This window comes from Ornithorhynchus anatinus, chromosome 5 (assembly GCF_004115215.2).
Source record: "Ornithorhynchus anatinus isolate Pmale09 chromosome 5, mOrnAna1.pri.v4, whole genome shotgun sequence".
Taxonomy (NCBI): domain Eukaryota; kingdom Metazoa; phylum Chordata; class Mammalia; order Monotremata; family Ornithorhynchidae; genus Ornithorhynchus; species Ornithorhynchus anatinus.
In genome coordinates, this window is record NC_041732.1 from 62,016,960 (window position 1) to 62,043,124 (window position 26,165).

General features: G+C 48.9%; 1 protein-coding gene across 8 annotated transcripts in view; it reads left to right on the plus strand.

Annotated features, from left to right (window-relative positions):
• Nucleotides 1-1,887: 1,887 nt before the first annotated feature.
• Nucleotides 1,888-26,165, plus strand: part of RCC2 (regulator of chromosome condensation 2) — a 43,815-nt gene continuing 19,537 nt past the window's right edge. The window contains exons 1-3 of one of the 8 annotated variants that reach the window (XM_029066159.2): nucleotides 1,888-1,989; nucleotides 5,603-5,907; nucleotides 24,084-24,177. In XM_029066159.2, the coding sequence (XP_028921992.1) occupies nucleotides 5,611-5,907; nucleotides 24,084-24,177 (391 nt within the window). In that variant the 5' untranslated portion in view covers nucleotides 1,888-1,989; nucleotides 5,603-5,610. Of the gene's footprint in view, nucleotides 1,990-4,352; nucleotides 4,447-4,584; nucleotides 4,816-4,855; nucleotides 4,974-5,155; nucleotides 5,284-5,602; nucleotides 5,908-24,083; nucleotides 24,178-26,165 lie in introns of those variants that run through there. The other 7 variants (XM_029066154.1, XM_029066151.2, XM_029066152.2 and 4 more) reach the window with 7 other exon arrangements.

The following is a 26,165-nucleotide window of genomic DNA, read 5'->3' on the forward strand; positions in this document are numbered from 1 at the left end:
TTACTGCTACGGGCTCTCGTTATATCCCGGCTAGACTACTGTGTCGGCCTTCTCTCTGATCTCCCTTCCTCCTCTCTCACCCCGCTCCAGTCTATTCTTCACTCCGCTGCCCGGCTCATCTTCCCGCAGAAATGCTCTGGGCATGTCACTTCCCTTCTTAAACACCTCCAGTGGTTGCCTATCGACCTCCGCTCCAAACAAAAACTCCTCACTCTAGGCTTCGAGGCTCTCCATCACCTTGCCCCTTCCTACCTCTCCTCCCTTCTCTCTTTCTACCGCCCACCCCTCACGCTCCGCTCCTCCGCCGCTCACCTCCTCGCCGTCCCTCGGTCTCGCCCATCCCGCCGTCGACCCCCGGGCCGCGTCCTCCCGCGGTCCTGGACCACCCTCCCTCCTCACCTCCGCCAAACTGATTCTCTTCCCCTCTTCAAAACCCTACTTAAAAGTCACCTCCTTCAAGAGGCCTTCCCAGACTGAACTCCCCTTCTCCCTCTACTCCCTCTACCGCCCCCCCTTCACCTCTCCGCAGCTTAACCTTCTTTTCCCCCCATTTCCCTCTGCTCCTCCCCCTCTCCCTTCCCATCCCCTCGGCACTGTACTCGTCCGCTCAACTGTATATATTTTCATTACCCTATTTATTTTGTTAATGAAATGTACATCGCCTCGATTCTATGTAGTTGCCATTGTTTTTACAAGATGTTCTTCCCCTCGACTCTATTTATCGCCATCGTTCTCGTCTGTCCGTCTCCCCCGATTAGACCGTAAGCCCGTCAAACGGCAGGGACTGTCTCTATCTGTTGCCGACTTGTTCATTCCAAACGCTTAGTATAGTGGTCTGCACATAGTAAGCGCTCAATAAATACTATTGAATGAATGAATGTGATGGAGCCAGGATTAAAACCTAGGGCCTTCTGACTCCCAGGCCCCTGCTCTATCCACTAAGCAACACTGCTACAGAGATCAGCGAGGTGAGCTAGGAAGGGGAGAGCTGACTGGCTGTCTCCCAGCTCTCTCCTGCCCTAGGGTCAATCTTCTACTGCTGAAATCCCACCAAGACCATCAGATTTCCTGCTCCTAATGCAGGAATAGCATAGAAATATTATTGTCTTTTCTATCTTTTCAATCAGTGAATGATTTTATTGAGCACTTAGTGTGTGCAGAGCACTGTACTAAGCTCTTGAGAGCGTATGGTATAACAATACAACAGAAGCCTTCCAGGCCCACAGTCAACTTGCTGTCTGGCGGGGGGGGCGGGGGGTGACCACATTAATATGAATAAATATGTAATTTATAATATACAATTTAAAGATACGTGCATAAGTGCTGTGGGGTTGGGATCGGGGTGAATATCAAATGGACGAAGGTCACAGACCTTTGTGTTGTCAATTTGCCTCTGATGTGAATGGAGAGAAGTTACCCAGTTGAGGTGAAATATAAAACACAGCACATTTTGGGTGGGAAATTGGGATTCCACCTAAGTGTAGATAATTTAGCTCCTAAATTAGCTAAAGAAGTCACATGAGAGTCTTTCAGGTAGAGAAGTCACATGGGGCTTGGTCAGTGGTTACATGTGATTGAGGCATGTCAGAGCAAAAATTTCTTTTGTGATCCAACAGGTAAGGCCAGTTCTTTAGTCCTCTTGCCAAAGTGCTTCACCACAGTAGCCCAACCTCAAGAAAAACCAGTTTCTGGAACACCACGCCTTGGATCAGATGATGCAATCTGATAATAGCGTCTAATTGCATCAGGGTTTCTGACGCATGTCCTTTTTTATCCTGGAAAAAGCATTATAATGGGAAGAAAAACCTACCGCTTGCCACCTGGAATCTGAAAGTACTCTCAGTCCTCTCTGTTAATAAACTGCACAAATTGCTGGGGATAGATTCTTCATCAGCTGGAGTGACAGACAAGTAGCAACATGTCATCTGCTGACGGACATCTGATGGCACTTTTATTTTAGATGAAATTCCCTTCTAATCAACCCTTAAGGTATGAATGATAATATTTAAAACCTCTGTAACGCTTTGCCATAGAGAGAAGAGTAGCAGAAGGTGTCGGTACCCTCCCTGAGCTTCCCTTGCTTAAACCGGTTTGAAACTCTCCCGGAAGCTCTTGGTTGCTCTGCCATTTGAAATTCCATTCTCTCCCTGCCCTTTAAGTCCAGACTTTCATCTTTTATGTTCAGCAGATACTTGAGGTTTTTAAACAACAGAGCTCAAGACCTTTGAATTCTCATTTGCCTGAGTGCTTGGATGCAATGCAATTTTGCGGTGCAGAATCTGCTCCTGAAAATTAGCGTCCTGCAGTAGTATTCATTGCTATCTTCCACTGTGTTTCTAGACCATCAGCGAGTGCCAAAATTTGGAGCTCTGTGGAAGGAAGGTCCTGGATAAGAGCAGAATACCACTAGTGATGTTTTAAGGGGTGTGTGTGAAAGGTAGGGGGCTATCTTGCTGAATTAGAATCGGGGAGCACACCTAGGAAGTGGCTGAGAAAGCTCTGGGTCAAATGACGAGGTCATTGGTCAGGTCCACATAGGTCGAAACGTATTTTTTGGAAAGGCTTTTTCTAGGGGGAAATTCCTCTTGGAGGGGAGATTGAACCCTTGATGCCAAAGTAATGCTTGCGAGGAGTGGGTAGGGTAGACGAGGGCACATATCCCTAAACCCTCTCCAGAGCCTGCTCTGGGAAACTCCACATCAGCACCTCCACCTGAATGACAGACAGCATTTGCTGCTCTCCCACCCTCCATCCCTTTCCCCTCATTCCTCCTACCATGCTGAGGAGTCTACAAGACGATCCCCAGTGGGAGCAGATTGGCAGCAGGGGGAAAGGAACAGCAAAGAGCCCCCAGCAGTCCTAGGCGTAATAATAATAATAAAAATTGTTAAGCACTTACCATATGCCAAACACTACACTAAGCACTGGGATGGATAAAAGATAATCACGTCAGACAAAGCCCCCAAATCCCCATTTAAAGGTGAGACTGAGTCCCAGAGTAGTTAAAGTTAAACTACTTGCAAAGTGCGCCAAGTTAAACGGCAGGCAAGCGGTGGGGCCAGGATTAAAACTCAGGATCTCCTACTCTCATCACCTACTTCATTCCAATAGTATTTTACTATTGAATTCTACTCCTTCCATTGGGCAGCAGCTCTCAATCAGGCATGTGCTAATCAATCAATTAATCAATCAGTGATACTTATTGAGTGCTGATGATGTGCAGAGCCCTGTACTGAGCCCTTGGGAGAGTATGATATAACAAGAGTTGGTACTCGTTTCCTGCCCACAGCGAACTTACAGTCTAGTCCAGTCAAAGAAAGCACTCAACTCCAACCCTATTTTGCAGAGTCTGAAAAACATGGCCGTCAGTCCACCTTGAAACATTTCAATCAAAATTGACATTTTTTTAAAAATCCTGTGCAGTTTGTGTTGAGGAAACTGGACAAGTTGCACCATTATGAAACATATGTTGTTGCTGTTGTTGTTTTTTTGGAAAAGAGCATTGAAGACTCGGTCAGTGCGGAATTATTTTTTTAAGTCCAAAGTTCATTTTTCGGTAGAAAGATTCCCGTGAAAACAGACTGTACGGCACACGGCCTGCATGCGCGACTATTTGCCGAAATATTCTTTAGCATTCTCTTCGGCACTCAGCTATTACACTTCTCGATGATGAAAACCCACTCTGATTTCTACAGAAAGTGCCTAATTTTCAGGAAGGGAAGAGAAGCAGCTTGGTCTAGCAGATACAGCATGGGCCTGGGAGTCAAAAGGACCTGGGTTCTAATCCAGCCTTCACCACTCGTCTGCTGTGTGACCTTGGGCAAAGCACTTAACTTTTCTGTGCCTTAGTTACCTCATCTGTAAAAGGGGGATTAAGAGCCCCATGGGGGACGCAGGCAGTCTTCCCCAGCACACCGCACGGGGCCCGGCATATAGTATGTCCTTAATAAATACAATGAAAAAACCCCCTAAAATTCCAAATCATTTTGCCTAGACATGTTCTTGGGGCAATCCCGTCTGCCCATAAAGGCAAAATAAGTTTGAGACATGTAGACTGAACCACCTGAAGATAAAATTGGGGGAAGAGATCTGAGACCCAATAAGAGGTAAACATTCTATACCACTCCTGTTTATTTACCTCCCTAAACTCTAGAAAATAGGCAACTGTACTCCACCGTAGGGTTTTCTTTGAGTCATCCACACCTAAAGATGGTGCTATGCTAAAACGGCCGGGTTTCGCTTCCCTTGCTCTTTTCTAGCTCTTTTTTTTCCTGCCCGTACATGTGTTTCTGTTTTGTATTGTAGCATTTGTTCTGGTAGCTCATATTTACATTTTAAGTGTGTCTGGTGGGTGGGCAGGAACCCTTTTCTTACAGGAAAAAAAAATTAAAGCAATTAAGTTCTTTTTTATTTTTAGTTTTTGAGCTTTCCAACCACTCCAACCAGGTAGGGGATCGAAATTCAATAGACATCAGTTTGCGAGGAAGGGGAAAGTTTTTTTTTTTTTTTAAATAAAGAAAAGGTAAAAAAAAACCTGGAGGGGGGGCAAGGGGGCTTGAATGAATAAAAAAGGGAAGGAAGGCGGATCCACGTGGTTTAATCGGAGACAGACAGAGATCCCATTGTTCAAAATCAATAAAAAAAAAAGGCAGACAGAGCAAAAGAAAAGGGAAGCTGGAAGAAAAACTAGAAAGCAGAGCTGAGCAATTTTGCAACCTGGATCAGAGAGAAAACGGCCGAACCGCGCTTGCAAAAGGAGAATCGGGGAAGAGTTGGGAAACATTAAAGTTTTATTTTTCTTATTGGCATAAGCAGGTGTTTGGGGTTTTTTGTTTTGTTTTGTGCTTTTTTTTTTTTTCCTCCGGGAAAAGGCCCCCTCCCCCCGCCCCAAAGGATCCGGCTAATAAAAGACCAAGATCTGAATCAACTGGGATGAGGCTGGAGACGTGAATTTGGATATTGAGCCGTTGGTGGTGGTGGTGAACGGGGCCGGGGGAGGAGGGGGGTGGGTCAAGGAAGAGGAGATAATTGAATTTAATTTTTGAGTGGGCTTTAAAACGGGCGAGGAGGGGGGGGGAGTCGAGACAAAAGCAGCAGGTGGGGGAGATGGAAAAAGCGGGGGGGGGGGGGGAAGCGGGAGTTATCACTCCCCTTATGAAGTGGAGGTTAAAATGGGACGAAATTTTCGATCTTTATAAAGTGTCCCAGCCTTCTTTCCGCGATTGAATTTCGCAGTTGAGGGGCAGCGTGGACTTTTTTTCCGCTTTTTACTTTTTCGGCCAGGTGGTAAAATTTGCCGGGGGAATTTTGTGTGTGTGTGTTTTTTTTCTTTTCCTCCACCATGAGGAGGTGGGGTGGGGGGAATTTCTCAGCAGGCTTTTACTCCATGTTTTACCTTTTCTTTTCCAATGGATTTTTTTTTTGGCCTTTTCACCGGCGGGGAGACGTGGGTGGGGGGTTTGTGGCAACTTGAGGCGTCCGGGTTTTTTTCCTCCCCCTCCCGGGGTGGGGAGGGAGGTCGGTTGGGGGGGGGTGCTTTTGGGGTGTGTGTGTTGGGGGTTGTCTGTCCGTGGTTTTTCATTCAACCGTCCCCTGTCCGCAGGAGGGAGGATGCCCCGAAAGAAGAAGGCGGCCGTGGCGGCCTGGGAGGAGGCGAGCTCCGGGAACGGGACGGGCCGGGCCGGGGCGAGGAAGAGGAGCGGGCCGGCGGGGAGGAAGAGGGAGAGGGCCGAGCGGGGCAGCAGCAGCAGCGGAGGAGGAGGAGGAGGCAGCAGCGCCGACGAGGACGGCGTCGAGCTGGACGGGACCCCCGGCGGGGGCAAGAGGCCCCCCAGAACCGCCCCGGCCAAAGCGGCAGGACCGGCCGCCCTCGTCATCACCGAGCCCGACCACACCAAGGAGAAGATCGTGAGTCCCGGGACCCCGGGGGGGACGGACGGGAGGGCCCGGGATGGTCCCCCTTTCTGCACCAGGGAGACGAGGGGGGGCCCCCCAAGTTGACCGCCGTGGCTTCCCGGAATCGGCCGGTCATTCGGTCCCATCTGGGGAGCGCGGACTATGTGCGGGGCACCGGACTAAGCGGGTGGAAGGGACGATTGGGGCGCAGAGGACATCCCGGACTCGTGGTGGGCGCCCAGGATAAAAGGGGGGACGGCTAAAGAAGTGGGAGTCGGTACCGGCAAGGGAAATGGGATGGAGATGGGAATTGGGGAGCGCCGACTGGGTGCAGAGCACTGGACTAAGCGGTTGGAAGGGACGATTGGGGCACAGAGGCCATCCCGGCCTCATGGTGGGCTCCCAGGCTAAATGGGGGGATGGCAAAAGAAGTAGGCGTCGATAGCATCAAGGGAAATGGAGTGGGAGATGGTATTTATGGAGAGCCGACTGGGTGCAGAGCACTGGACTAAGCGGTTGGAAGGGACGATTGGGCCACAGAAGCCATCCCGGCCTCACGGGGGGCTCCCAGGCTAAACGGGGGGACGGCAAAAGAAGTGGGTGTGGATACCATCAAGGGAAATGGAATGGGAGATGGTATTTATGGCGAGCTGGCTGGGTGCAGAGCACTGGACTAAGCGATTGGAAGGGACAGTTGGCCACAGAGGCCATCCCGGCCTCATGGCGGGCTCCCAGGCTAAACGAGGGAGATGATAAAACGAGTAGGCGTCGATACCTTCAAGTGAAGTGGTATGGGAGGTGGTATTTATGGAGCTCTGACCGGGTGCACGGCACTGGACTAGGTTCTTGGAATGGACAGTTGGGCAACAGAGGCCATCACGGCCTCACGGAGGGCTCCCAGGCTAAACGGGGGGACGGCAAAAGAAGTAGGCGTCGATAGCATCGAGGGAAATGGAGTGGGAGATGGTATTTATGGAGAGCTGACTGGGTGTAGAGCACGGGACTAATCGGTTGGAAGGGACAGTTGGGGCACAGAGGCCACCCCGGCCTCATAGGGGGCTCCCAGGCTAAACGGGGGGGGGGACGGCAAAAGAAGTAGACATCGATATCATCAAGGGAAATGGAATGGGAGATGGTATTTATGGAGCTCTGACCGGGTGCACAGCACTGGACTAGGCTCTTGGAATGGACAGTTGGGCAACGGAGGCCATCCCGGCCTCACAGAGGGCTCCCAGGCTAAACGGGGGAGATGGCAAAACAAGGAGTCAGGCTTCGATACCGTCAAGATAAATGGAATCGGAGATGGTATTTGTGGAGCACTGACTGGGTGCAGAGCACTGGACTAGGCGCTTGGAAGGGACTGTTGGGCCACAGAGGCCATCCCGGCCTCAAGGCGGGCTCCCAGGCTAAACGGGGGTGGGGGGGAATGGGGGACGGCAAAACAAGTAGACGTCGATACCATCGATTAAACTGTAAGCCCGTCGATTAGACTGTAAGCTCGTCATTGGGCAGGGATTGTCTCTGTTGCCAAATTGTCCATTCAAAGTGCTTAGTACAGTGCTCTGCACATAGCGCTCAATAAATATTGAATGAATGAATAATACCATCAAGGGAAATGGAATGGTAGTTCTGGAGCGCTGACTGGGTGCAGAGCACTGGACTAGGCGCTTGGAAGGGACGGTTGGGCCACAGAGGCCATCCCGGCCTCACGGCAGGCTCCCAGGCTAAACGGGGGAGACGGCAAAACAGGTAGGTGTCGATACCATCAAGGGAAATGGAGATGGTATTTATGGAGTGCTGACTGGGTGCAGAGCACTGGACTCAGCGCTTGGAATGGACAATTCAGCAACAGAGGGACCATCTGCCCCACAGCGGGCTCCCAGTTTAAATGAGGGAGACAGCAAAACAAGGAGCCAGGCGTCAATATCATCAAGATAAATAGAATCGTAGATGGTATTTATGGAACGCTGACTGGGTGCAGAGCACTGGACTAAGCTGTTGGAATGGACAGTTGGGCAACAGAGAGAGACCAGCACTGCCCCACAACGGGCTCACAGGCTAAACGGGGGAGACCGACAGCAAAACAAAACAAAACATTGGTGAGTTGGGGGGAAAAAGGCAGGAGCAGCGGAGGGACGAAGGAGCCGTTGACGACGACGGGGGCCCCCGGGGAGGAGGGACTGGGCCCGTTTTGGCAGGGTGCGGGTGGGTGAGGAGAGGGGCGCGCAACCCGCCTCAGACACGGTGCAGTCTGCGGGCGGAATCATCACCGCCAATTTATAACCTTCATTCAATTCATTCATTCAGTCGTACTTATTGAGCACATACTATGTGCAGAGCACTGTACTGAGCACTTGGAATGGACAGTTCGGCAACAGGGACCGTCCCTGCCCCACACCGGGCTCACAGGCCCAACGAGCGAGATGGACAACAAAAGAAGTCGGGCGTCGGTACCATCAAGAGAAATAGAATCATAGATGGTATTTATGGAGTGCTTAGAGTGTGCAGAGCATTGTACTAAGCGCTTGGATTGGACAGTAACAGATTAGAAACCATCCCTGCCCCACAGCGGGCTCACAGAGGGAGACAGACAGCCAAACAAGCGTCAATACCATCAAGAGAAATAGAATCATAGCTGGTATTTATGGAGCGCTTAGAGTGTGCAGAGCACTGTACTAAGCACTTGGAATGGATAGTAACAGAAACCATCCCTGCCCCACACTGGGCTCACAGGGGGAGACAGACGGCCAAACAAGTAGTCAGGCGTTAATACCATCAAGAGAAATAGAATCACAGATGGTATTTATGGAGTGCTGACAGTGTTCAGAGCACTGTACTAAGCGCTTGGAATGGATAGTAACAGAAACCATCCCTGCCCCACAGTGGGCTCACAGGGGGAGACAGATGGCTAAACAAGTAGTCAGGCGTCAATGCCATCAAGAGAAATAGAATCACAGATGGTAATTATGGAGTGCTTAGAGTGTGCAGAGCACTGTACTAAGCGCTTAGAATGGAGAGTAACAGATGAGAGACCATCCCTGCCCCACAGTGGGTTCACAGACAGCCAAAGAGAACCGAGTAGTCAGGCATCCAAAGGGTCCTGGGGGGGGGGGAATGCCATGCCCCAAAAGGGCAGGCCGTTGGTTGGCCGATTAGACCGTAAGCCCGTCTAAGGGCAGGGACTGTCTCTATCTGTTACTGATTTGTTCATTCATTCAATAGTATTTATTCATTCAATAGTATTTTTTGAGCGCTTACTCTGTGCAGAGCACTGTACTAAGCGCTTGGAATGTACAAATCGGTAACAGAGACGGTCCCTGCCCTGTCCAATCGGGGGAGACAGACAAGAACAATGGCAATAAATAGAATCGAGGGGAAGAACATCTCATTAAAACGATAGCAAATAAATAGAATCAGGGTGATGGACATCTCATTGACAAAATAAATAGGGTCATGAAGATATATACAGTTGAGCGGACGAGGACAGTGCTGAGGGGAGGGGAAGGGAGAGGGGGAGGAGCAGAGGGAAAGGGGGAAGAAGAGGGAGGTGAAGGGGGGCGGGGTAGAGGGAGCAGAGGGAAAAGGGGAGCTCAGTCTGGGAAGGCCTCTTGGAGGAGGTGAGCTTTAATGGAATTGGTCCATTCCAAGCGCTTAGTCCAGTGCTCTGCATATAGTAAGCGCTCAATAAATACTAATGAATGAATGCCGCCCCAAACCTCCGGGAAGGGAGGCGGCTTGGCGGGGACGGTGAGGTCCGGGCGCCTCCCTCTCCCGCGGGGAAAGCCCAGTTTGTAAGGTGGGTTATGGAGGGAGGAGGAGAGGCGGACGACGTGGTGGTGGTGACCCCCTTCCCCTCGGCCGGTCCTTGGGGAGAAGGGACCATGGCGGCGGCGGCGACGGCGGCTTTGAGGTTCCCGCCGCCTGGTGGGAGCGGAGGGGAGGGGCGAGGCCGCGGGGGACTGCGCATGCGCCGCCCCTTCCCGCCGCACTGGGGAAGCCCTGCGGGGGGGGCGGGGGGGGAGCGAGGGCCGCCGGCGCATGCGCACCAACCCCCACGGCCTGGGAGGCGGGGGAAGCCCGGGAGCCCATGTGGCGCCCAGCTTTGTTTTCCTCCGCCCTCCCCTGCACGACCGGCCCCGAATAGTCATGTTGGTGTTGGTTAGGCGCTTACTCTGTGCAGAGCACTGTTCTTTCTGCAAGAACTGGATTGTGGCAGTGTGGCAGCCCCAATCCTCTGGATCACTGTGGCTTTGTAGATAATGATAATGTTGGTATTTGTTAAGCGCTTCCTCTGTGCAGAGCACTGTTCTGAGCGCTGGGGGTAGGCACAGGGGAATCAGATGGTCCCACGTGAGGCTCACGGTCTTCATCCCCATTTGACAGATGAGGGAACCGAGGCCCGGAGAAGTGAAGTGACTTGCCCACAGTCACACAGCTGACAAGCGGCGGAGCTGGCATTCGAACCCGTGACCTCTGACTCCCAAGCCCGGGCTCTTTCCACTCAGCCAGGCTGCAGCTCTGCCACTTGTCAGCTGTGTGACTGTGGGCAAGTCACTTCACTTCGCTGGGCCTCCGTGACCTCATCTGTAAAATGGGGATGAAGACTGAGCCTCACGTGGGACAACCTGATGACTCTGCATCTACCCCAGCGCTTAGAACAGTGCTTGGCACAAAGTAAGCACTTAACAAATGCCATTATTATTATTATTATACAGGGTCATCAGGTGGTCCCACATGAGGCTCACAGTTAATCCTCATTTTCCAGATGAGGTCACTGAGGCCCAGTGAAGTGACTTGCCCACAGTCACACAGCTGACAGGTGGCAGAGCCGGGATTCAAACCCATGACCTCTGACTGCCAAGCCCGGGCTCTTTCCACTGAGCCACGCTGCTTCTCGGGGCCCAGCCTCTCCCTCAGTCCCGCACTCATTCAGTCGCACTTATACATTATGGCTCAGTGGCAAGATTGAGTTCGGTTCTCCCCCGATTAGACTGTAAGCCCCGTCAGTGGGCGGGGACTGTCTCTATCTGGTGCCGATTTGTACATTCCAAGTGCTTAGTACAGTGCTCTGCACATAGTAAGCGCTCAATAAATACTATTGAATGGAAGAGCCCGGGCTTGGGAGTCGGAGGTCGTGGGTTCTAATCCCACCACTGATCAACTGGGTGACTTTGGGGCAAGTCACTTCACTGGGCCTCAGTTCCCTCAGCTGTCAAATGGGGATAAATAATAATAATGTTGGTATCTGTTAGGCGCTTACTATGTGCAGAGCCCTGTTCTACATACTGGGGTAGATACAAGGAAAGAGCTTGTCCCAGATGAATACACTGCCACAAGTGCCATCATTGTTATTATTATTATTACCATGCTCAGAGCACTGTACTCAGCGCTTGGGAGAGTACTGCCCCAGCTGGGACAACCTCTTTCCTTGTATCTACCCCAGCGCATAGAACAGTGCTCAGCACATAGCGCTTAACAAGTGCCATCATTATCATTATTATTACCGTGCGCAGAGCACTATATTCGGTGCTTGGGAGAGTACCGCCCCACTCGGGACAACCTCATTTCCTTCTATCTACCCCAGCGTTTAGAACAGTGCTCGGCACATAGTAAGCACTTAACAAATGCCATCATCACTATTATTATTATTACTGGGTGCAGAGCACTGTACTGAGCACTTGGGAGAGTACCGCCCCACCTGGGACAACCTCATTTCCTTGTATCTACCCCGGCGCTTAGAACAGCGCTCGGCACATACTAAGCGCTTAACAAATGCCATCATCATTATTATTACACTACAAAAATAATGATGATGATGAGGGTATTTGCTAAGCGCTTGCTATGAGAAGCAGTGTGGCTCAGTGGAAAGAGCCCAGGCTTGGGAGTCAGAGGTCATGGGTTCCAATCCCGATTCTGCCACTTCTCAGCTATGTGACTTTGGGCAAATCACTTCACTAGGCTTCAGGTACCTCATCTGGAAAATGGGGATTGAGACTGAGCCCCATGTGGGACAGGGACTGCATCCAACCCGATGTGCTTATATTCACCCCAGCGCTTAGTACAGTGCCTGGCACATAGTTAAGTGCTTAACAAATACCATCATCATTATTATTATAATTATGTGTCAAGCACTGTTCTGAGCACTGGGATAGGTACAGGGTTATCAGATTATCCTACGTGGGGCTCACAGTCTTCATCCCCATTTGACAGATGAGATAACTGAGGCCCAGAGAAGTGAATTGACTTGCTCAAAGTCACACAACTGACAAGCAGCAGAGCCGGGATTAGAACCCGCCACCTCTGCCTCCCAAGCCCGTGCACTTTCCACTAAGCCACGCTGCTTCTCTAATAGCGGTAGACACATTCCCTGCCCACAGGGAACTTACAGTCTAGAAGGAGCAACCATTTTGGGTTAAACTTTGGATTTGGGCAAGGATGGTCTCTGACTCGGCTCCGCCGCTTGTCCACCGCGTGACCTTGGGCAAGTCACTTCACTTCTGTGGGCCTCAGGTACCTCATCTGTAAAATGGGCATTGAGACTGTGAGCCCCATATGGGATAGGGACTGTGTCCAACCTGATTTGCTTGTATCCACCCCAGCGCCTAGTACAGTGCTTGGCCCATACTAGGTGCTTAACGTACCATAATTGTTCTTATTATCTGATTAAATTATAGCACTTAGCACAGTGCTTGATACAGATAGGGCCTTAATAAATACCATCGTACATGTTATTAATGTACGACAACGACTGAAGTCTTACCCTTTGGCGGCACCTATGGAGGACCATAGCAGGTTCCTGCTCAGGAATCATTCTACTGAACCTCCATTCACTCATTCAAAATTCAGTATTTAATAATGTTGGTATTTATTAAGCACTTACTATGTGCAGAGCACTGTTCTAAGCGCTGGGGTAGATACAAGGTAATCAGGTTGTCCCACTTGAGGCTCATAATCTTCATCCCCACTTTACAGATGAGGGAACTGAGACACCAAGAAGTTAAGTGACTTTCTCACAGTCACACAGCTGACAAGTGACAGAGCCGGGATTCGAACCCATGACCTCTGACTCCCAAGCCCGGGCTCTTTTCCACTGAGCCACGCTGCTTCCTATGAGCCTCCACTGTATAATAAGCAGTGCGGGGAAAAAAACACCGCTGAGAATTAGATACGGTCCCGTCTCCTCAGGGATCACAACCTAAGAATAAGGCCAAGGTTGGGGCACTCATTCAGTGGTATTTATTGAGCGCTTACTATGTGCAGAGCACTGTACTAAGTGCTTGGAATGTACAGTTTGGCAACAGTCCCCAAGAGCTCTTACAGCACAGATGGGGGATGGACTTCACCCAGTATTCACAAGGAAATGTCAAGTCATTAATGCCCTTAAAAAGTGGCCTCCCCAAAAGAGGAGAGAGAAGCATTCAACCGACGTCATCAAGTCAAGGGCTGGATCTCCCCAAAAGCTAATTAATCAGTCAGCTGTATTCATTCATTCAGTAGTATTTATTGAGTGCTTACTATGTGCAGAGCACTGTACTAAGCGCTTGAAATGTACAAATCAGTAACAGATACAGTCCCTGCCCTTTGGCGGGCTTACAGTCTAATCGGGGGAGACAGACAAGAACAATGGCAATAAATAGAATCAAGGGGAAGAATCTCATTAAAACAATAGCAAATAAATAGAATCAAGGTGATGTACATCTCATTAACAAAATAAATAGGGTAATGAAGATATATACAGTTGTATTGAGTGCTTGCTGTGTGCAGATCACTGTACTAAGCGCTTGGGAGAGTACAGCATAGAAGTCGGTAGACAACATGTTCCCTGCCTGCAACGAGCAGTGAAGTGCTGGTGGTTGATCGTTGCAGCAAGCTGGGCAAATGATTGAGAAACCAGAAGGAATTTGATAACGGAAGAATGTGTAGGTTTCTGCCTTTAAAAAAACACCCCCTTACAGTTCACTTGGCTTTTTCCTTTTAAAGACCTACAGGAGAGATTCCACAGGCTAATGTAGTCGGATTATTCCATGAACTTCATTCACGCCCAGGTGATTGACTTTAAAATAGAGCGGTCTGTTGCGAGCCCCTGGTGTTTAATCTTGCTTTGGAAAATGATTTCAAAAGGTAAAGCCTTTTCAATCAGCTTCAACATTCTAGGTAAGCTTTATTGTCAAGGAGCTCAATTAAGTGGAAAGTTTCTCAATCCGTAGTATTTATTGAGCACTTACTATAAATGGTGGTATTCGTTAAGCGCTTACTGTGTGCAAAGCACTGTTCTAATAATAATGTTGGTATTTGTAAAGCGCTTACTATGTGCAGAGCACTGTTCTAAGCACTGGGGGATACAAGGTGATCAGGTCATCCCACATGGGGCTCACAGTTTTAATCCTCATTTTACAGATGAGGTAACTGAGGCACAGAGAAGTTAAGTGATTTGCCCAAAGTCACGCAGCTGGCAAGTGGTGGAGCCGGGATTAGAACCCACGACCTCTGACTCCCAAGCCCGGACTCTTTCCGCTGACCCATGTTGCTCACTATGTGCAGAGCACTGTACCGAGTCCTTGGGACGGTACAATGTAACAGAGTTGGTAGATACTTTCCCTGCTCGCAACAAGCACCTTTAATATCCATTTTCCTCTGAGGATTTCATCGTAATGTCCTATGGAGAAGCCCTCAAGCTTATTGCTTTGAAGCCATCCCATCTTTTCCTTAAAAATCTCCAGAGGAGACCCCACAGCTTTTCTCCTTAATGACTTCTAGTGCCTTGCGATCCAACTTGGGAAGTTTTTTGTTTTCTTTACCTAAGTAGTTTTGGCTAGATGTGTAGTTAACTCATCTGGATATTTTCACAGTGAGTTTCTGCCAACCACAGAGGCTAGGCATTCTGATTCGAGAATACCCGTAATCTTCTAAAGCGAATTCTGCTTACATTTGCATTAGACACCCATTTTAAAAACGTGAAATCTGCAGTCCTTTCCAAGGCACTCCCCAATTTGTATACTTTAAATGATTTACCGCATCTCAAACCGTACGTACAGTAGTGCTAGTCTCGTTTTGCAGATCGGGAAACGGAGTGTGGATTAAACTTCACCGAAGGTCACGTTGCATCTCAGTTTTTTAAAATCATTATGGGAACTCTGGCCTCAGAACTCTTCGGGGTTGAGTTCTATCTTCTTGTCCATTCATTCTCAGTTTTTGCCATATGTGTGATCACAGCGACGGGCCATCGACAGCCTAGCAGACCTCAACATCTTTTATAGGGCAGAAAGACATCTCTTAATCCTTTGTATCTTCAGGCCCCTTGCTGAAATCTCTGGCTGAACCTTGGGTGCCTGGCCCTCAGTCAGGCAATCAATCAGGGGTATTTATCGAGCGCTTACCGCGTGCACGGCACTGTACTAAACGCTTGGGAGAGTAGGCTGTAACAGTGGGTAGACATGGTCCCAGCCCACAGTGAGTTTACAGTCTGAGGTCTCCTCCCTGTGACCCTGGTGTCAGAAAGGAGCAAGGATGTGAATCCAACTGAAAGGGTCCGTGGCCTCTCACATCCACCTGGAAGCAGTGTGGTCTAGTGGATAGAGCACATGCCCGGGAGTCAGAAGGACCTGGGTTCCAATCCAGGCTCTGCCACTTGTCCACTGTGTGATCTTGGGCAAGTCACTTAACTTCTCTGTACCTCAGTTACCTCATCTGGAAAACGGGAGTTTTGACTGAGCCCCATGTGGAACATGGCACCGTGTCCACCCTGATCACCTTGTATCCACCCCAGCTCACACTAGAGTGCCCGCACATATTAACAAATACTATTAAAAAAAGAAAAGCTCCTTATGGGCAGGGAACGTGTCCATTGACTCTCCTTCCTGTATGCTACTCTTCCAAAGGTTCAGGACAGTGCTCTGCCCACAGTAAGCACTCAGTAAATGCCATTGATTCATCCCACTCCCACGTCACCGCAAGGATTCTGTAGGGCTCCTGACCTCCTGTCTCCTTCCGGACGAGTGGCGCCACTTGGGTGTGATTTTTTTAAATTTTATTTTAGAAACACTCTGAAAGATGAGCTGTATAAAAGGAGGCTCTGGGCGGGTCTTGTGGTCAAATGCCGCCCAAGACCGTGGACCCGGAGATTATTAGCAGAAACGGCTATGAAGGAGTGGCTCGTGAAAGGGAGCACATAGAGCTGTTGTAAAAACGTTGTCTTGATCAATGCCCCGCTCTTAGGATTGTAGGCAGGGGAGAAGCAATCCTTCTTTTAGTCCTTGAGGTCCCCTCTATTCAAGAGGTTTAAGATTTCGGTATACAAATCCAATTCTGGTTATTAGTAGCCATCTACTTTGGACTCGGCCTGTGTGGCGGCTTACTTCATAGCATTCACGTTAATCTGTTAAAGCAGGTGGCGTTTGCCCTTTATCGGATGTTAGTGGAGGGCAGCAGGCCAGATCACACAAGTCCTGGCAGAATCATTTTTTTCCCCAACTAGGGTTGGTGAAGGTTTTGCAGACCCCCAAGACAGCTCCGTCCAATTGGAAAGGAGCAGATAAATATAAGGGCACACTGGGCCTGAAGTCTGTTTGAGTTGATGGCCCATTAGGGAATTTATCATTGCAGGCATTTTTCCGAGCAGCCGCGCGTCCGAGGAGAGAGAAATGCAGCCTTCCAAATGAATGTATGTTAAAAGGTTGACTCTCGGCCGTGCAGACGAGCTCCTGGCACTTGGGCAATAATTCAAAAGTAGCTTTATATCAGAAATCCCATTTGGTTGATTGAGGAGGCCCATTGCATTTTTCTGCCATTGATGTTCATCTCGGCACAAGTTTACGTGACTGGCGTGCATGGAAGTAGCAAGGTGAAATGAAATTCTCTTAAAAGATGGGTGGATTTTGGTGGAATTTTTCTTTGATTTATTGAGTTGTCTGGGCCCTTAGAACTGTAGCCTTTGAGCACATGGTGTTTAACTCACTCTCAGCCCCACAGCACATTTGTGCGTATAAGTAATTTGTTTATATTAATGTCTGTCTCCCCCTCTAGACTGTAAACTTCTTGGAAGCAGAAGATGTATCTACCAATTCTGTTGTTTCACACTCTCCCAAGAGCTTAGAACAGTGCTCTGCGCACAGTAAGCACTCAGTAAATGCCATTGATTGATTTAAGCTCCTGTGTGGATTTTGGAAATGAGCAGTATCCCAGAATCCAGAATGGTCTTGTTTGTTCCATCGAGTAAAACTGACTTACATTTTAGAGAGGCGGCATGGCGTAGTGGATAGAGCCAGGGCCTGGGAGTCAGAAGGTCATGGGTTCTAATCCCGGCTCTGCCATTTGACTGCTGTGTGACCTTGGGCAAGTCACTTCACTTCTCTGGGCCTCAGATACCTCATCTGTCAAATGGGGATTAATAATAATAATGATGATGGCATTTGTGAAGCACTATGTGCAAAGCACTGTTCTAAGCACTGGGGGGGAAATACAAGGTGATGAGGTTGTCCCACGTGGGGCTCACAGTTTTAATCCCCATTTTACAGATGAGGTCATTGAGGTACAGAGAAGTTAAGTGACTTGCCCAAAGTCACACAGCTGACAAGCGGCGGAGCTGGGATTAGAACCCATGACCTCTGATTCCCCAGCCCGGGCTCTTTCCACTGAGCCACGCTGATTAAGACTGTGAGCCCCACGTGGGACAACCTGACTACCTTGTATGCCCTAGTGCTTAGAACAGTGTTTGGCACACAGTAAGCGCTTCACAAATGCCATTATTATTAAAAGACATCTTTTCGGTTTTTGCTTTTGTGACCTGACGCTCCCACTCACTAGAAATATCGTATGTTTTATGGGAATCGTAGGACCACCTGACATCCTTTCCGTATGTTCAGGCTTTCTAGGGTGATGAGGAGGAGGAGTAATGAGTAGGGTTAAGGTATATTTCAATTTCTCATGGTTTCAGATTGTTGATTTTTCACATGAGAAAGTGGCGGGGCAAATTTGAAAACCGTGCGAAGGTTAAAAAAAGGACAACAAGCAGCTATATTGGGAAGACCGTAGTTGGCCAACCATAAATTCATCTTTTGCATTGATTCAACTTGCAAAGTGACCACTTTTAATCCTGTATGTGAAAACAAAAAGGCTGCAAGGTTTATCACTTCCAAATTTTATCAGTAGGACAATGAAGTCTTAGAGCCTAATTGTTATGCTAAATGTGTCTAGTACTCTCCTTAACTTTAATTCAGCTTGACAATTATGGCAGATTGTAATATAAATACCTGAGTTTATGTGTTGTGCTAATATCCAAAAGACAATCAGGGGCCCCCCAGTCATGTAGATTTGGGGGAGTTGTATCACAAAGGGAACACACAGGACCCCATCATCTCAATTGTCATTCCAGCATCTGTTATGGTACCTACCAGAAAAAGCTAGAGCTTTTTCCTGCAGTGGATTACTTTGCAGAGTGCTGGCAGTTAGCACCGTTGGGACTTGGAAAATGGGGGAGGTAGTTCAGTGTCGTAGTTTTAATGATTTGAGAGGTGATCAATCAGTGGTATTCGTTGAGCTTTTACTGTGTGCAGAGCGCTACGCAGGTCTTATGGGAGATTGCGGTACAGTGGGGTTCAAAGACACGATCCCTGCCTGCAAGGAGCTTACAGTCTAGGGGGGGAGACAGTCAAGGCGCACCCTCAAAATGTGGCCCCCTCGTGCCAGATGTTCTTGGAGCTGTCTGAGCCCAGCGCGATTCATTCCTCCGAACAACTTTGATCTGATTTTTCCTGTCTGGCAACATGAGAAGCAGCATGGCTTGAGCTTGGGCCTGGGAGCTCAATCATCAATGAGTGGTACTTCTGGAGTACTTCCTGTGTGCAGAGCACTATATTAAGCACTTTCAATCAATAGCATTTATTGAGCGCTTACTATGTGCAGAACACTGTACTAAGCGCTTGGAATGTACAAATCGGTAACATTCATTCATTCAATAGTATTTATTGAGCGCTTACTATGTGCAGAGCACTGTACTAAGCGCTTGGAATGAACAAGTCGGCAACAGATAGAGACGGTCCCTGCCGTCTGACGGGCTTACGGTCTAATCGGGGGAGACGGACAGACGAGAACGATGGCGATAAATAGAGTCGAGGGGAAGAACATCTCGTAAAAACAATGGCGACTAGACAGAATCGAGGCGATGTACATTTCATTAACAAAATAAATAGGGTAATGAAGATATATACAGTTGAGCGGACGAGTACGGTGCTGAGGGGATGGGAAGGGAGAGGGGGAGGAGCAGAGGGAAATGGGGGGAAAAGAGGGTTAAGCTGCGGAGAGGTGAAGGGAAGGTGAAGGTGAAGGTAACAGATAGAGACAGTCCCTGCCCTTTGATGGGCTTACGGTCTAATGGGGGAGACAGACAAGAACAATGCAATAAATAGAATCAAGGTAATGTTGGTATTTAAGCGCTTGTTATGTGCAAAGCACTGTTCTAAGCGCTGGGGGGATACAAGGTGATCAGGTTGTCCCTCATGGGGCTCACAGTCTTCATCCCCATTTTACAGATGAGGTAACTGAGGCCCAGAAAAATTAAGTGACTCGCCCAAAGTCACACAGCTGACAAGTGGCAGAGCGGGGATTAGAACCCATGACCTCTGACTCCTAAGCCCGGGCTCTTTCCACTGAGTCACGCTGCTTCTCTGCACTTCTCAGGCCCGCAATCTCAGTGTCATCCTTGACTCGTCTCTCTCGTTCACCCCACACATCCTATCCGTTACCGAGACCTGCCGGTTTTACCTTTACGATATCGCCGAGATCCGCCCTTTCCTCTCCACCCAAACGGCTACCTTACTGCGACGGGCTGTCGTTATATCCCGGCTAGACTACTCTGTCGGCCTTCTCTCTGACCTCCCTTCCTCCTCTCTCGCCCCGCTCCAGTCTATTCTTCACTCCGCTGCCCGGCTCATCTTGCTGCAGAAACGATCTGGGCCTGTCACTCCCCTTCTCAAACATCTCCAGTGGTTGCCTATCGACCTCCGCTCCAAACAAAAACTCCTCACTCTAGGCTTCGAGGCTCTCCATCACCTTGCCCCTTCCTACCTCTCCTCCCTTCTCTCTTTCTACCGCCCACCCCGCACGCTCCGCTCCTCCGCCGCTCACCTCCTCGCCGTCCCTCGGTCTCGCCTATCCCGCCGTCGTCCCCCGGGCCGCGTCCTCCCGCGGTCCCGGAACGCCCTCCCTCCTCACCTCCGCCAAACTGATTCTCTTCCCCTCTTCGAAACCCTACTTAAAACTCACCTCCTCCGAGAGGCGTTCCCAGACTGAGCTCCTCTTCTCCCTCTACTCCCTCTACCACCCCCCTTCACCTCTCTGCAGCTAAACCCTCTTCTTCCCCCTTTCCCTCTGCTCCTCCCCCTCTCCCTTCCCATCCCCTCAGCACTGTACTCGTCCGCTCGACTGTATATATTTCCATTACCCTATTTATTTTGTTAATGAATTGTACATCGCCTCGATTCTATTTAGTTGCCATTGTTTTTACGAGATGTTCTTCCCCTTGACTCTATTGCCATTGTTCTCATCTGTCCGTCTCCCCCGATTAGACCGTAAGCCCGTCAAATGGCAGGGACTGTCTCTATCTGTTGCCGACTTGTTCATTCCAAGCGCTTAGTACAGTACTCTGCACATAGTAAGCGCTCAATAAATACTATTGAATGAATGAATGAACACTTGGGAGAGTTCAGTACAACAGAGTTCATAGATATGTTCCCTGCCCACAGTGAACTCACAGTTTATGGAGGGAGACAGACTTTAATATAAATGAGGAACTTGTAATATGTACTTTATAGATAGGAACCTAAGTGCTGTGGGGTTGAAAGTGGGGCAAATACCAAATTCCTAAAACATCACGGATCCAAGCGCATAGATATCGGAGAAGGGACAGGACTTAACTTGGGAAGGACTCTTGGAGACGTGACCTTAATAGGGTCTTGAAGGTGGGGAAATCGGTCGATCCGTTATATTGATTGAGTGTTTACTGTAGGACTCGAGTTCTGATTCCGGCTTCTCCACTCGCCTGCAGTGTGATCTTGGGCAAGTGGTTTAACCTCTGCCTCGGTTTCCACTTCTGCAAAATGGGCATAAAATACCTGTTCTCCCTTCTTAATAATAATAATAATGTTGGTATTTATTAAGCGCTTACTATGTGCCGAGCACTGTTCTAAGCGCTGGGGTAGACACAGGGGAATCAGGTTGTCCCACGTGGGGCTCACAGTCTTAATCCCCATTTTACAGATGAGGGAACTGAGGCACAGAGAAGTTAAGTGACTTGCCCACAGTCACACAGCCGACAAGTGGCAGAGCTGGGATTCGAACTCATGAGCCCTGACTCCAAAGCCCGTGCTCTTTCCACTGAGCCACGCTGCTTCTTAGACAACGAACCCCCGTGTGGGACAGGGTCTCTTTCTGATCAGCTTAAACTGCGTCTCCCCCAGTGTTTAATACAGTGCCCGGCACATAGTAAGCGGTCAGCAAATACCATACTATTATTTTTCTCCTCCGATCACGAGGATCCTGTCAATAACTGTGGCTACCACACCCACGTAAAATGAATGGAGAGTAAGTCCGTTGCATCTACTGAGAACCCACAAGGCTTTTCCTTCCTGTTTCTTAAGATAGAAGAATTGATGTATAACCACCCACTGTTCATCCATCCCCCGATGTCCTCTGGGCCATAGAAATAGTAGTCCGGCATATCAGATCGTGGGGCGGGGCCTGCCGGTTAAGGGAGCCAGGACAGATAGCCAGGGGCGACGAAGCTGGGGTTCAAGTAGTCTGGGTATTATATGGCACAGCAGTGGTATCTTGTCTTATAAGTCCATCTTTAAATAATTGAAATGTGGCAAAGAAGCTGTGTCCTTTCCCTTTATCTCTTCAAGGGCGAATTGACCACCTTCCTCACACCCCACATTCACCTGCACTGGGTCAGCATCTGTCCTCTTGGGACTTGTGCCTGTAATTTCAGTTGTAAAACTAGGAAGCTAACTGGAAAGAAAAGAATTCAGTTAATCAGTCGTATTTATGGAGTGCTTACTGTGTGCAGACCACTGTAGTGAGCGTTTGGGAGAGTACAATATGACCTCCTCCCGGCCCCCCAGCACATATATACATATCTGCAATTTTATTTATATTAACGTCTGTCTCCCGTCTGGACTTTCAGTTCGTTGTGGGCAGGGATTGTGTCTATTGTTATATTATACTCGTGTAAGTACTCAGTACAGTGCTCTGCACACAGTAAGTGCTCAATAAATACCACTGACGGTATAATGGACACATTCCTTGCCCACAGCCAGCTTAAATTTATGTGTTTAATATCCAAAAGGCATAGTAACGGTTCTCGAAACCCCCCTTTCCAAGTTTGTGCGGTTCCATAAAACGAGAAGCAGCGTGGTCTAGTGGATAGTGCCCGGGCCTCTGCCACCTGCCCAATATCTGACTTTGGGCAAGTCACGTGGCTTCACTGGGCTTCAGTTCCCTCATCTGTAAAATGTGGATTAAGACTGTGAGCCCCATGTGGGACATGGATTGTGTGCAGTTTAATTAGGTTCTATCTACCCCAGCACTTAGTACAGTGCCTGGCACATAGTATGCACTTAACAAATACCATTTAAAAAAAAAAATCAAGGAAGGATGGAAGGATCTGTAGAGTCCTCCCTCCTTTTCTCTGGGTTTGATTGATAGGCTCTGGATGAAGGGGTGAAACCGGTTTCTTGTACCTTCCTCTGCATGATGAATAGGCAGCCCAGGAGGAGTTTTGAAATGAATTCAGAGTTTCCGAGGCCCCGTGGCCCCAGGCCCCCAGGAACCTGCTGTAGTTGGGGGGTGGGGTAGGTGGGAGACTGGGTGGGGATGAGAGCTGACTCAAACAGAGTCCCCAAATCATCTGTCTGGAAACTCTGGCTTCTCACTTACACTGTGAGCTCTGGGGAATTCCTCGTTTCACTCACCATCGATTTCTCTGCCTAATGGAAGAGCAGGATGAATAGACTCTGAATTAAGTGCCACCCCTGAACTCTCGGCTATTCTCCTGGCCGGTTCTGAAAAGCATCTTTGGGTTCCTGGATCAAGCCGTAGAGGACCCTTCCCATCTTGGGTTCTTGGGTAAATCTGTAGTCCGTCAGTCATATTTATTGAGCTCTTACTGTGTGCAGAGCACTGTGTTAAGCCCCGGGGAGAGTACAGTATAACAGACACACTCCTTTCCCACAGTGAGCTTACAAGTCAGGAGAGATGGTAATAACAAATACCATCATTATTATGATTATTATCTATAGAGGCCCCTTCCAAGACTGGTGGTCCGGCAAGGAGAGCAGCAGTCGGAGAATCTGTGTCTTTCATTTATTTATTAAGGTATTCATTAAGCGCTTATGTGTCAGGAAGCGTTCTAAGCTGTGGGACGACACGAGTTCATCAGGTCAGACACAGGCCCTGTCCCACGTGGGTTTCACAGTCTAAGTAGGAGGGAGAAAAAGTATTGAATCCCCATTTTACAGTTGAAGAAACCGAGGCACAGAGAAGTTAAGTGACTTACCCGAGGCCTCACAGCAGTTGGCAGCCGGGTTTAGAACCAAGGTCTGACTCCCAGGCCCGTGCTCTTTCCACAAGACCACTCTGTTTCTTTGAAAATGTGAGTACTAGACAAATGAAAAGCCATGACAGGAGTAGAAATCCTTAGCACCGTGCAGCTAAAATGTCTTAGGCGGAGCATTGTTTGTGCTATGCGGGAAAATTTAGATCTGGCCCTGAGGATAAGCCAGTTATAATTTTCCCTTCTATGACACCACAGGCATTTTGCAAATACCTGAACATGACAGTTTGTGGGGGAAGGAGGGAATGAATTCCAATTTTTTGTGTGTGTATTTTGCCAAAGTAATTTAAAAAAGAAATCAAAGGATAAAAATGAGCCTTGGGCATAACAAATGAGGGGCTGTGAGCAGGGATGGGATTACATGCATAAAGCATGGAGATTAGATTGTGCTGTTGCCCAGAGCTACTTTAGCTAGTGGTGAGAAGCTGCTAGGTGAACAGAGGCAAAGCTGACAATGAATGATTTTTCCTTTTGTTTCCTATGGACTGCTTAGAGCCCCGCAAAGCTGTCGAGATTCCCCTTTTCCTGTGTGCAAGAGCAGCTTCCGGCCTGATTTTTCCTCTCACTTTTTCATCTCTTGTAGAAACTTGAAGGGTCTAAGGGCAAGGGGCAGCTCCTGATTTTCGGAGCCACCAACTGGGACCTCATTGGCCGCAAAGAAGTGCCTAAGCAGCAAGGTAGGAAAACGCGAGTTCCCCTGGGCTAAAGAACACACTGAATTGAAAGCCAGAAGCTCAGATGAAGAGGTGATTCCCTGCCTTCCTACTTACCTTCTTCCTGAATCCATGCTCTGCTTTATGAAAGCCACAAAAGTGCCAGCCCTCCAGGACAAAAGGGGAAAATCTTTTAACTTCAAACAGGCTACGGGTACTGGGAGTGTCCGACGACATGATCCCCTATGGCGGTAGCTTGATCGGGAAAGCGGCAATCAGGAGAGGGCACCCCTAGAAGTGCTTTTCTCTCCCTCTCCTGTTCCCCTCCTTTGGAATTCCCAAAGAGACCACCCTCTCGGTTTTCATCCCACTGAGAACAAAAGCGAGCTTGCCTATTTTAGGACTGCATTTTCTGCCGGAGCGGTCCCAGAGCATTCTCCGACCCCGCTTCGTCCGTGAGGCAAGTCATTGCACACTGGTCCCCTGGAAAACAAGACGGGAGTGAAGCACAGCATAGTAAATGGAACGGAGCAGGCAGGTTTACGTGGCTCAGTGGAAAGAGCCCGGGCTTGGGGGTCAGACGACATGGGTTCAAATCCCGGCTCAGCCGCTTGTCAGCTGTGTGACTTTGGGCAAGTCACTTAACTTCTCTGTGCCTCAGTTCCCTCGTCTGTAAAATGGGGATGAAGACTGTGAGCCCCACGTGGGATAACCTGATCACTTTGTATTCCATCCCCCCAGCGCTTAGAATGGTCTTTGCGCATAGTCAAGCGCTTAACAAATGCCATCATTATTATTATTTACAGTGAAGACATGGCACTGCCCAACCATGTTGGACTGGGTCCAAGCAACAGTGTTTGCACTCATCCCTGTAAGGAAATCACCACCAGCTACTGGGGCTTTCCTGACTCCACCAATCCCCGCTCACTGGGATAGAACGGGGTTCACTAGCGACTCAGAGATTCGCGGAGCCCACCGGGAAGACATCTGCAGCATTCGGGTTTCAGATCTCCACATCCCATAAGCCTCCCTCAACACGAAATCTGATGAAAACAGACTCTTAAGCTCCTCGCGGGCAGGGATCGTGTCTACCAACTCTGCCGTATTTTCCCAAGCGCTCAGTGCAGCGCTCTGCACACAGTAAGCTCTTAATAACGATGGCCTGATGACGTGGTAAAGCCTATCAGGATATGGCATTAATATCTCGGAACAATCTAACTTGCCGTAGGATGATTGACGTGTGGCTTAGAAACCCTGCCTCAGCTCTGTACGTCACACAGCTGGGGTTCTGTTTAAGTCCTTTTCGATAACTCCCCTGGCTGTGCAAGGTGGAAAGTCCCTGCTTCCTATGAATTCCTAAAAGTTTTACATGCGAGTCCAAGCCCGTGAATGAATGACCTTCCCTGAAGGCAGGAGGAGTCTGAGAAAAGGGAGTAGCCCGTTTTTCCACCAGTGCCAAGTATGCAAAAAAGAGTGGTGTGTTTTTTTGTTTTGTTTTTTTTTTGGTGTTTTTTTTTTAGTTTCCCCCACCCACCCTCTCCTGCTCCAATCTTTGTGGACTGTGCACTGTTCCTGTTGTCAGGCAGGAACAAACTGGCCCTATCTGACCTTGCTTATGTACTGCTAAGTATCTTGAAAAATCAGCTACTGCATAGTCTTTGTTTGTTTACAAGATAACAGTGATTTATGCCACATCTCCACGGATTCGGATCAGTCGCACAGGATCTGGATGCCTCTGGAATTAATGTCCACCACCCCACCATGCCCAGGACCGCTGTTGTGTATTGAACGTGACTTTGATCACTTTGGGGAGAGCTCTTGGAGGTTGGGAGAAATTCTCCTCTTCCCGGGAAATGATCAAATTGGGGTTATTTATCGGCCTAGCACTGCTTGCAGGGAAGGGATGAGGACCTGTGAATCAATGAATTGCCACCTGTAAAACTCCGACTGGGCAAAACATATCTAAATATAGTGTTATATTGGCGTGGGACTTGGGCAAAGACAAATGGAAT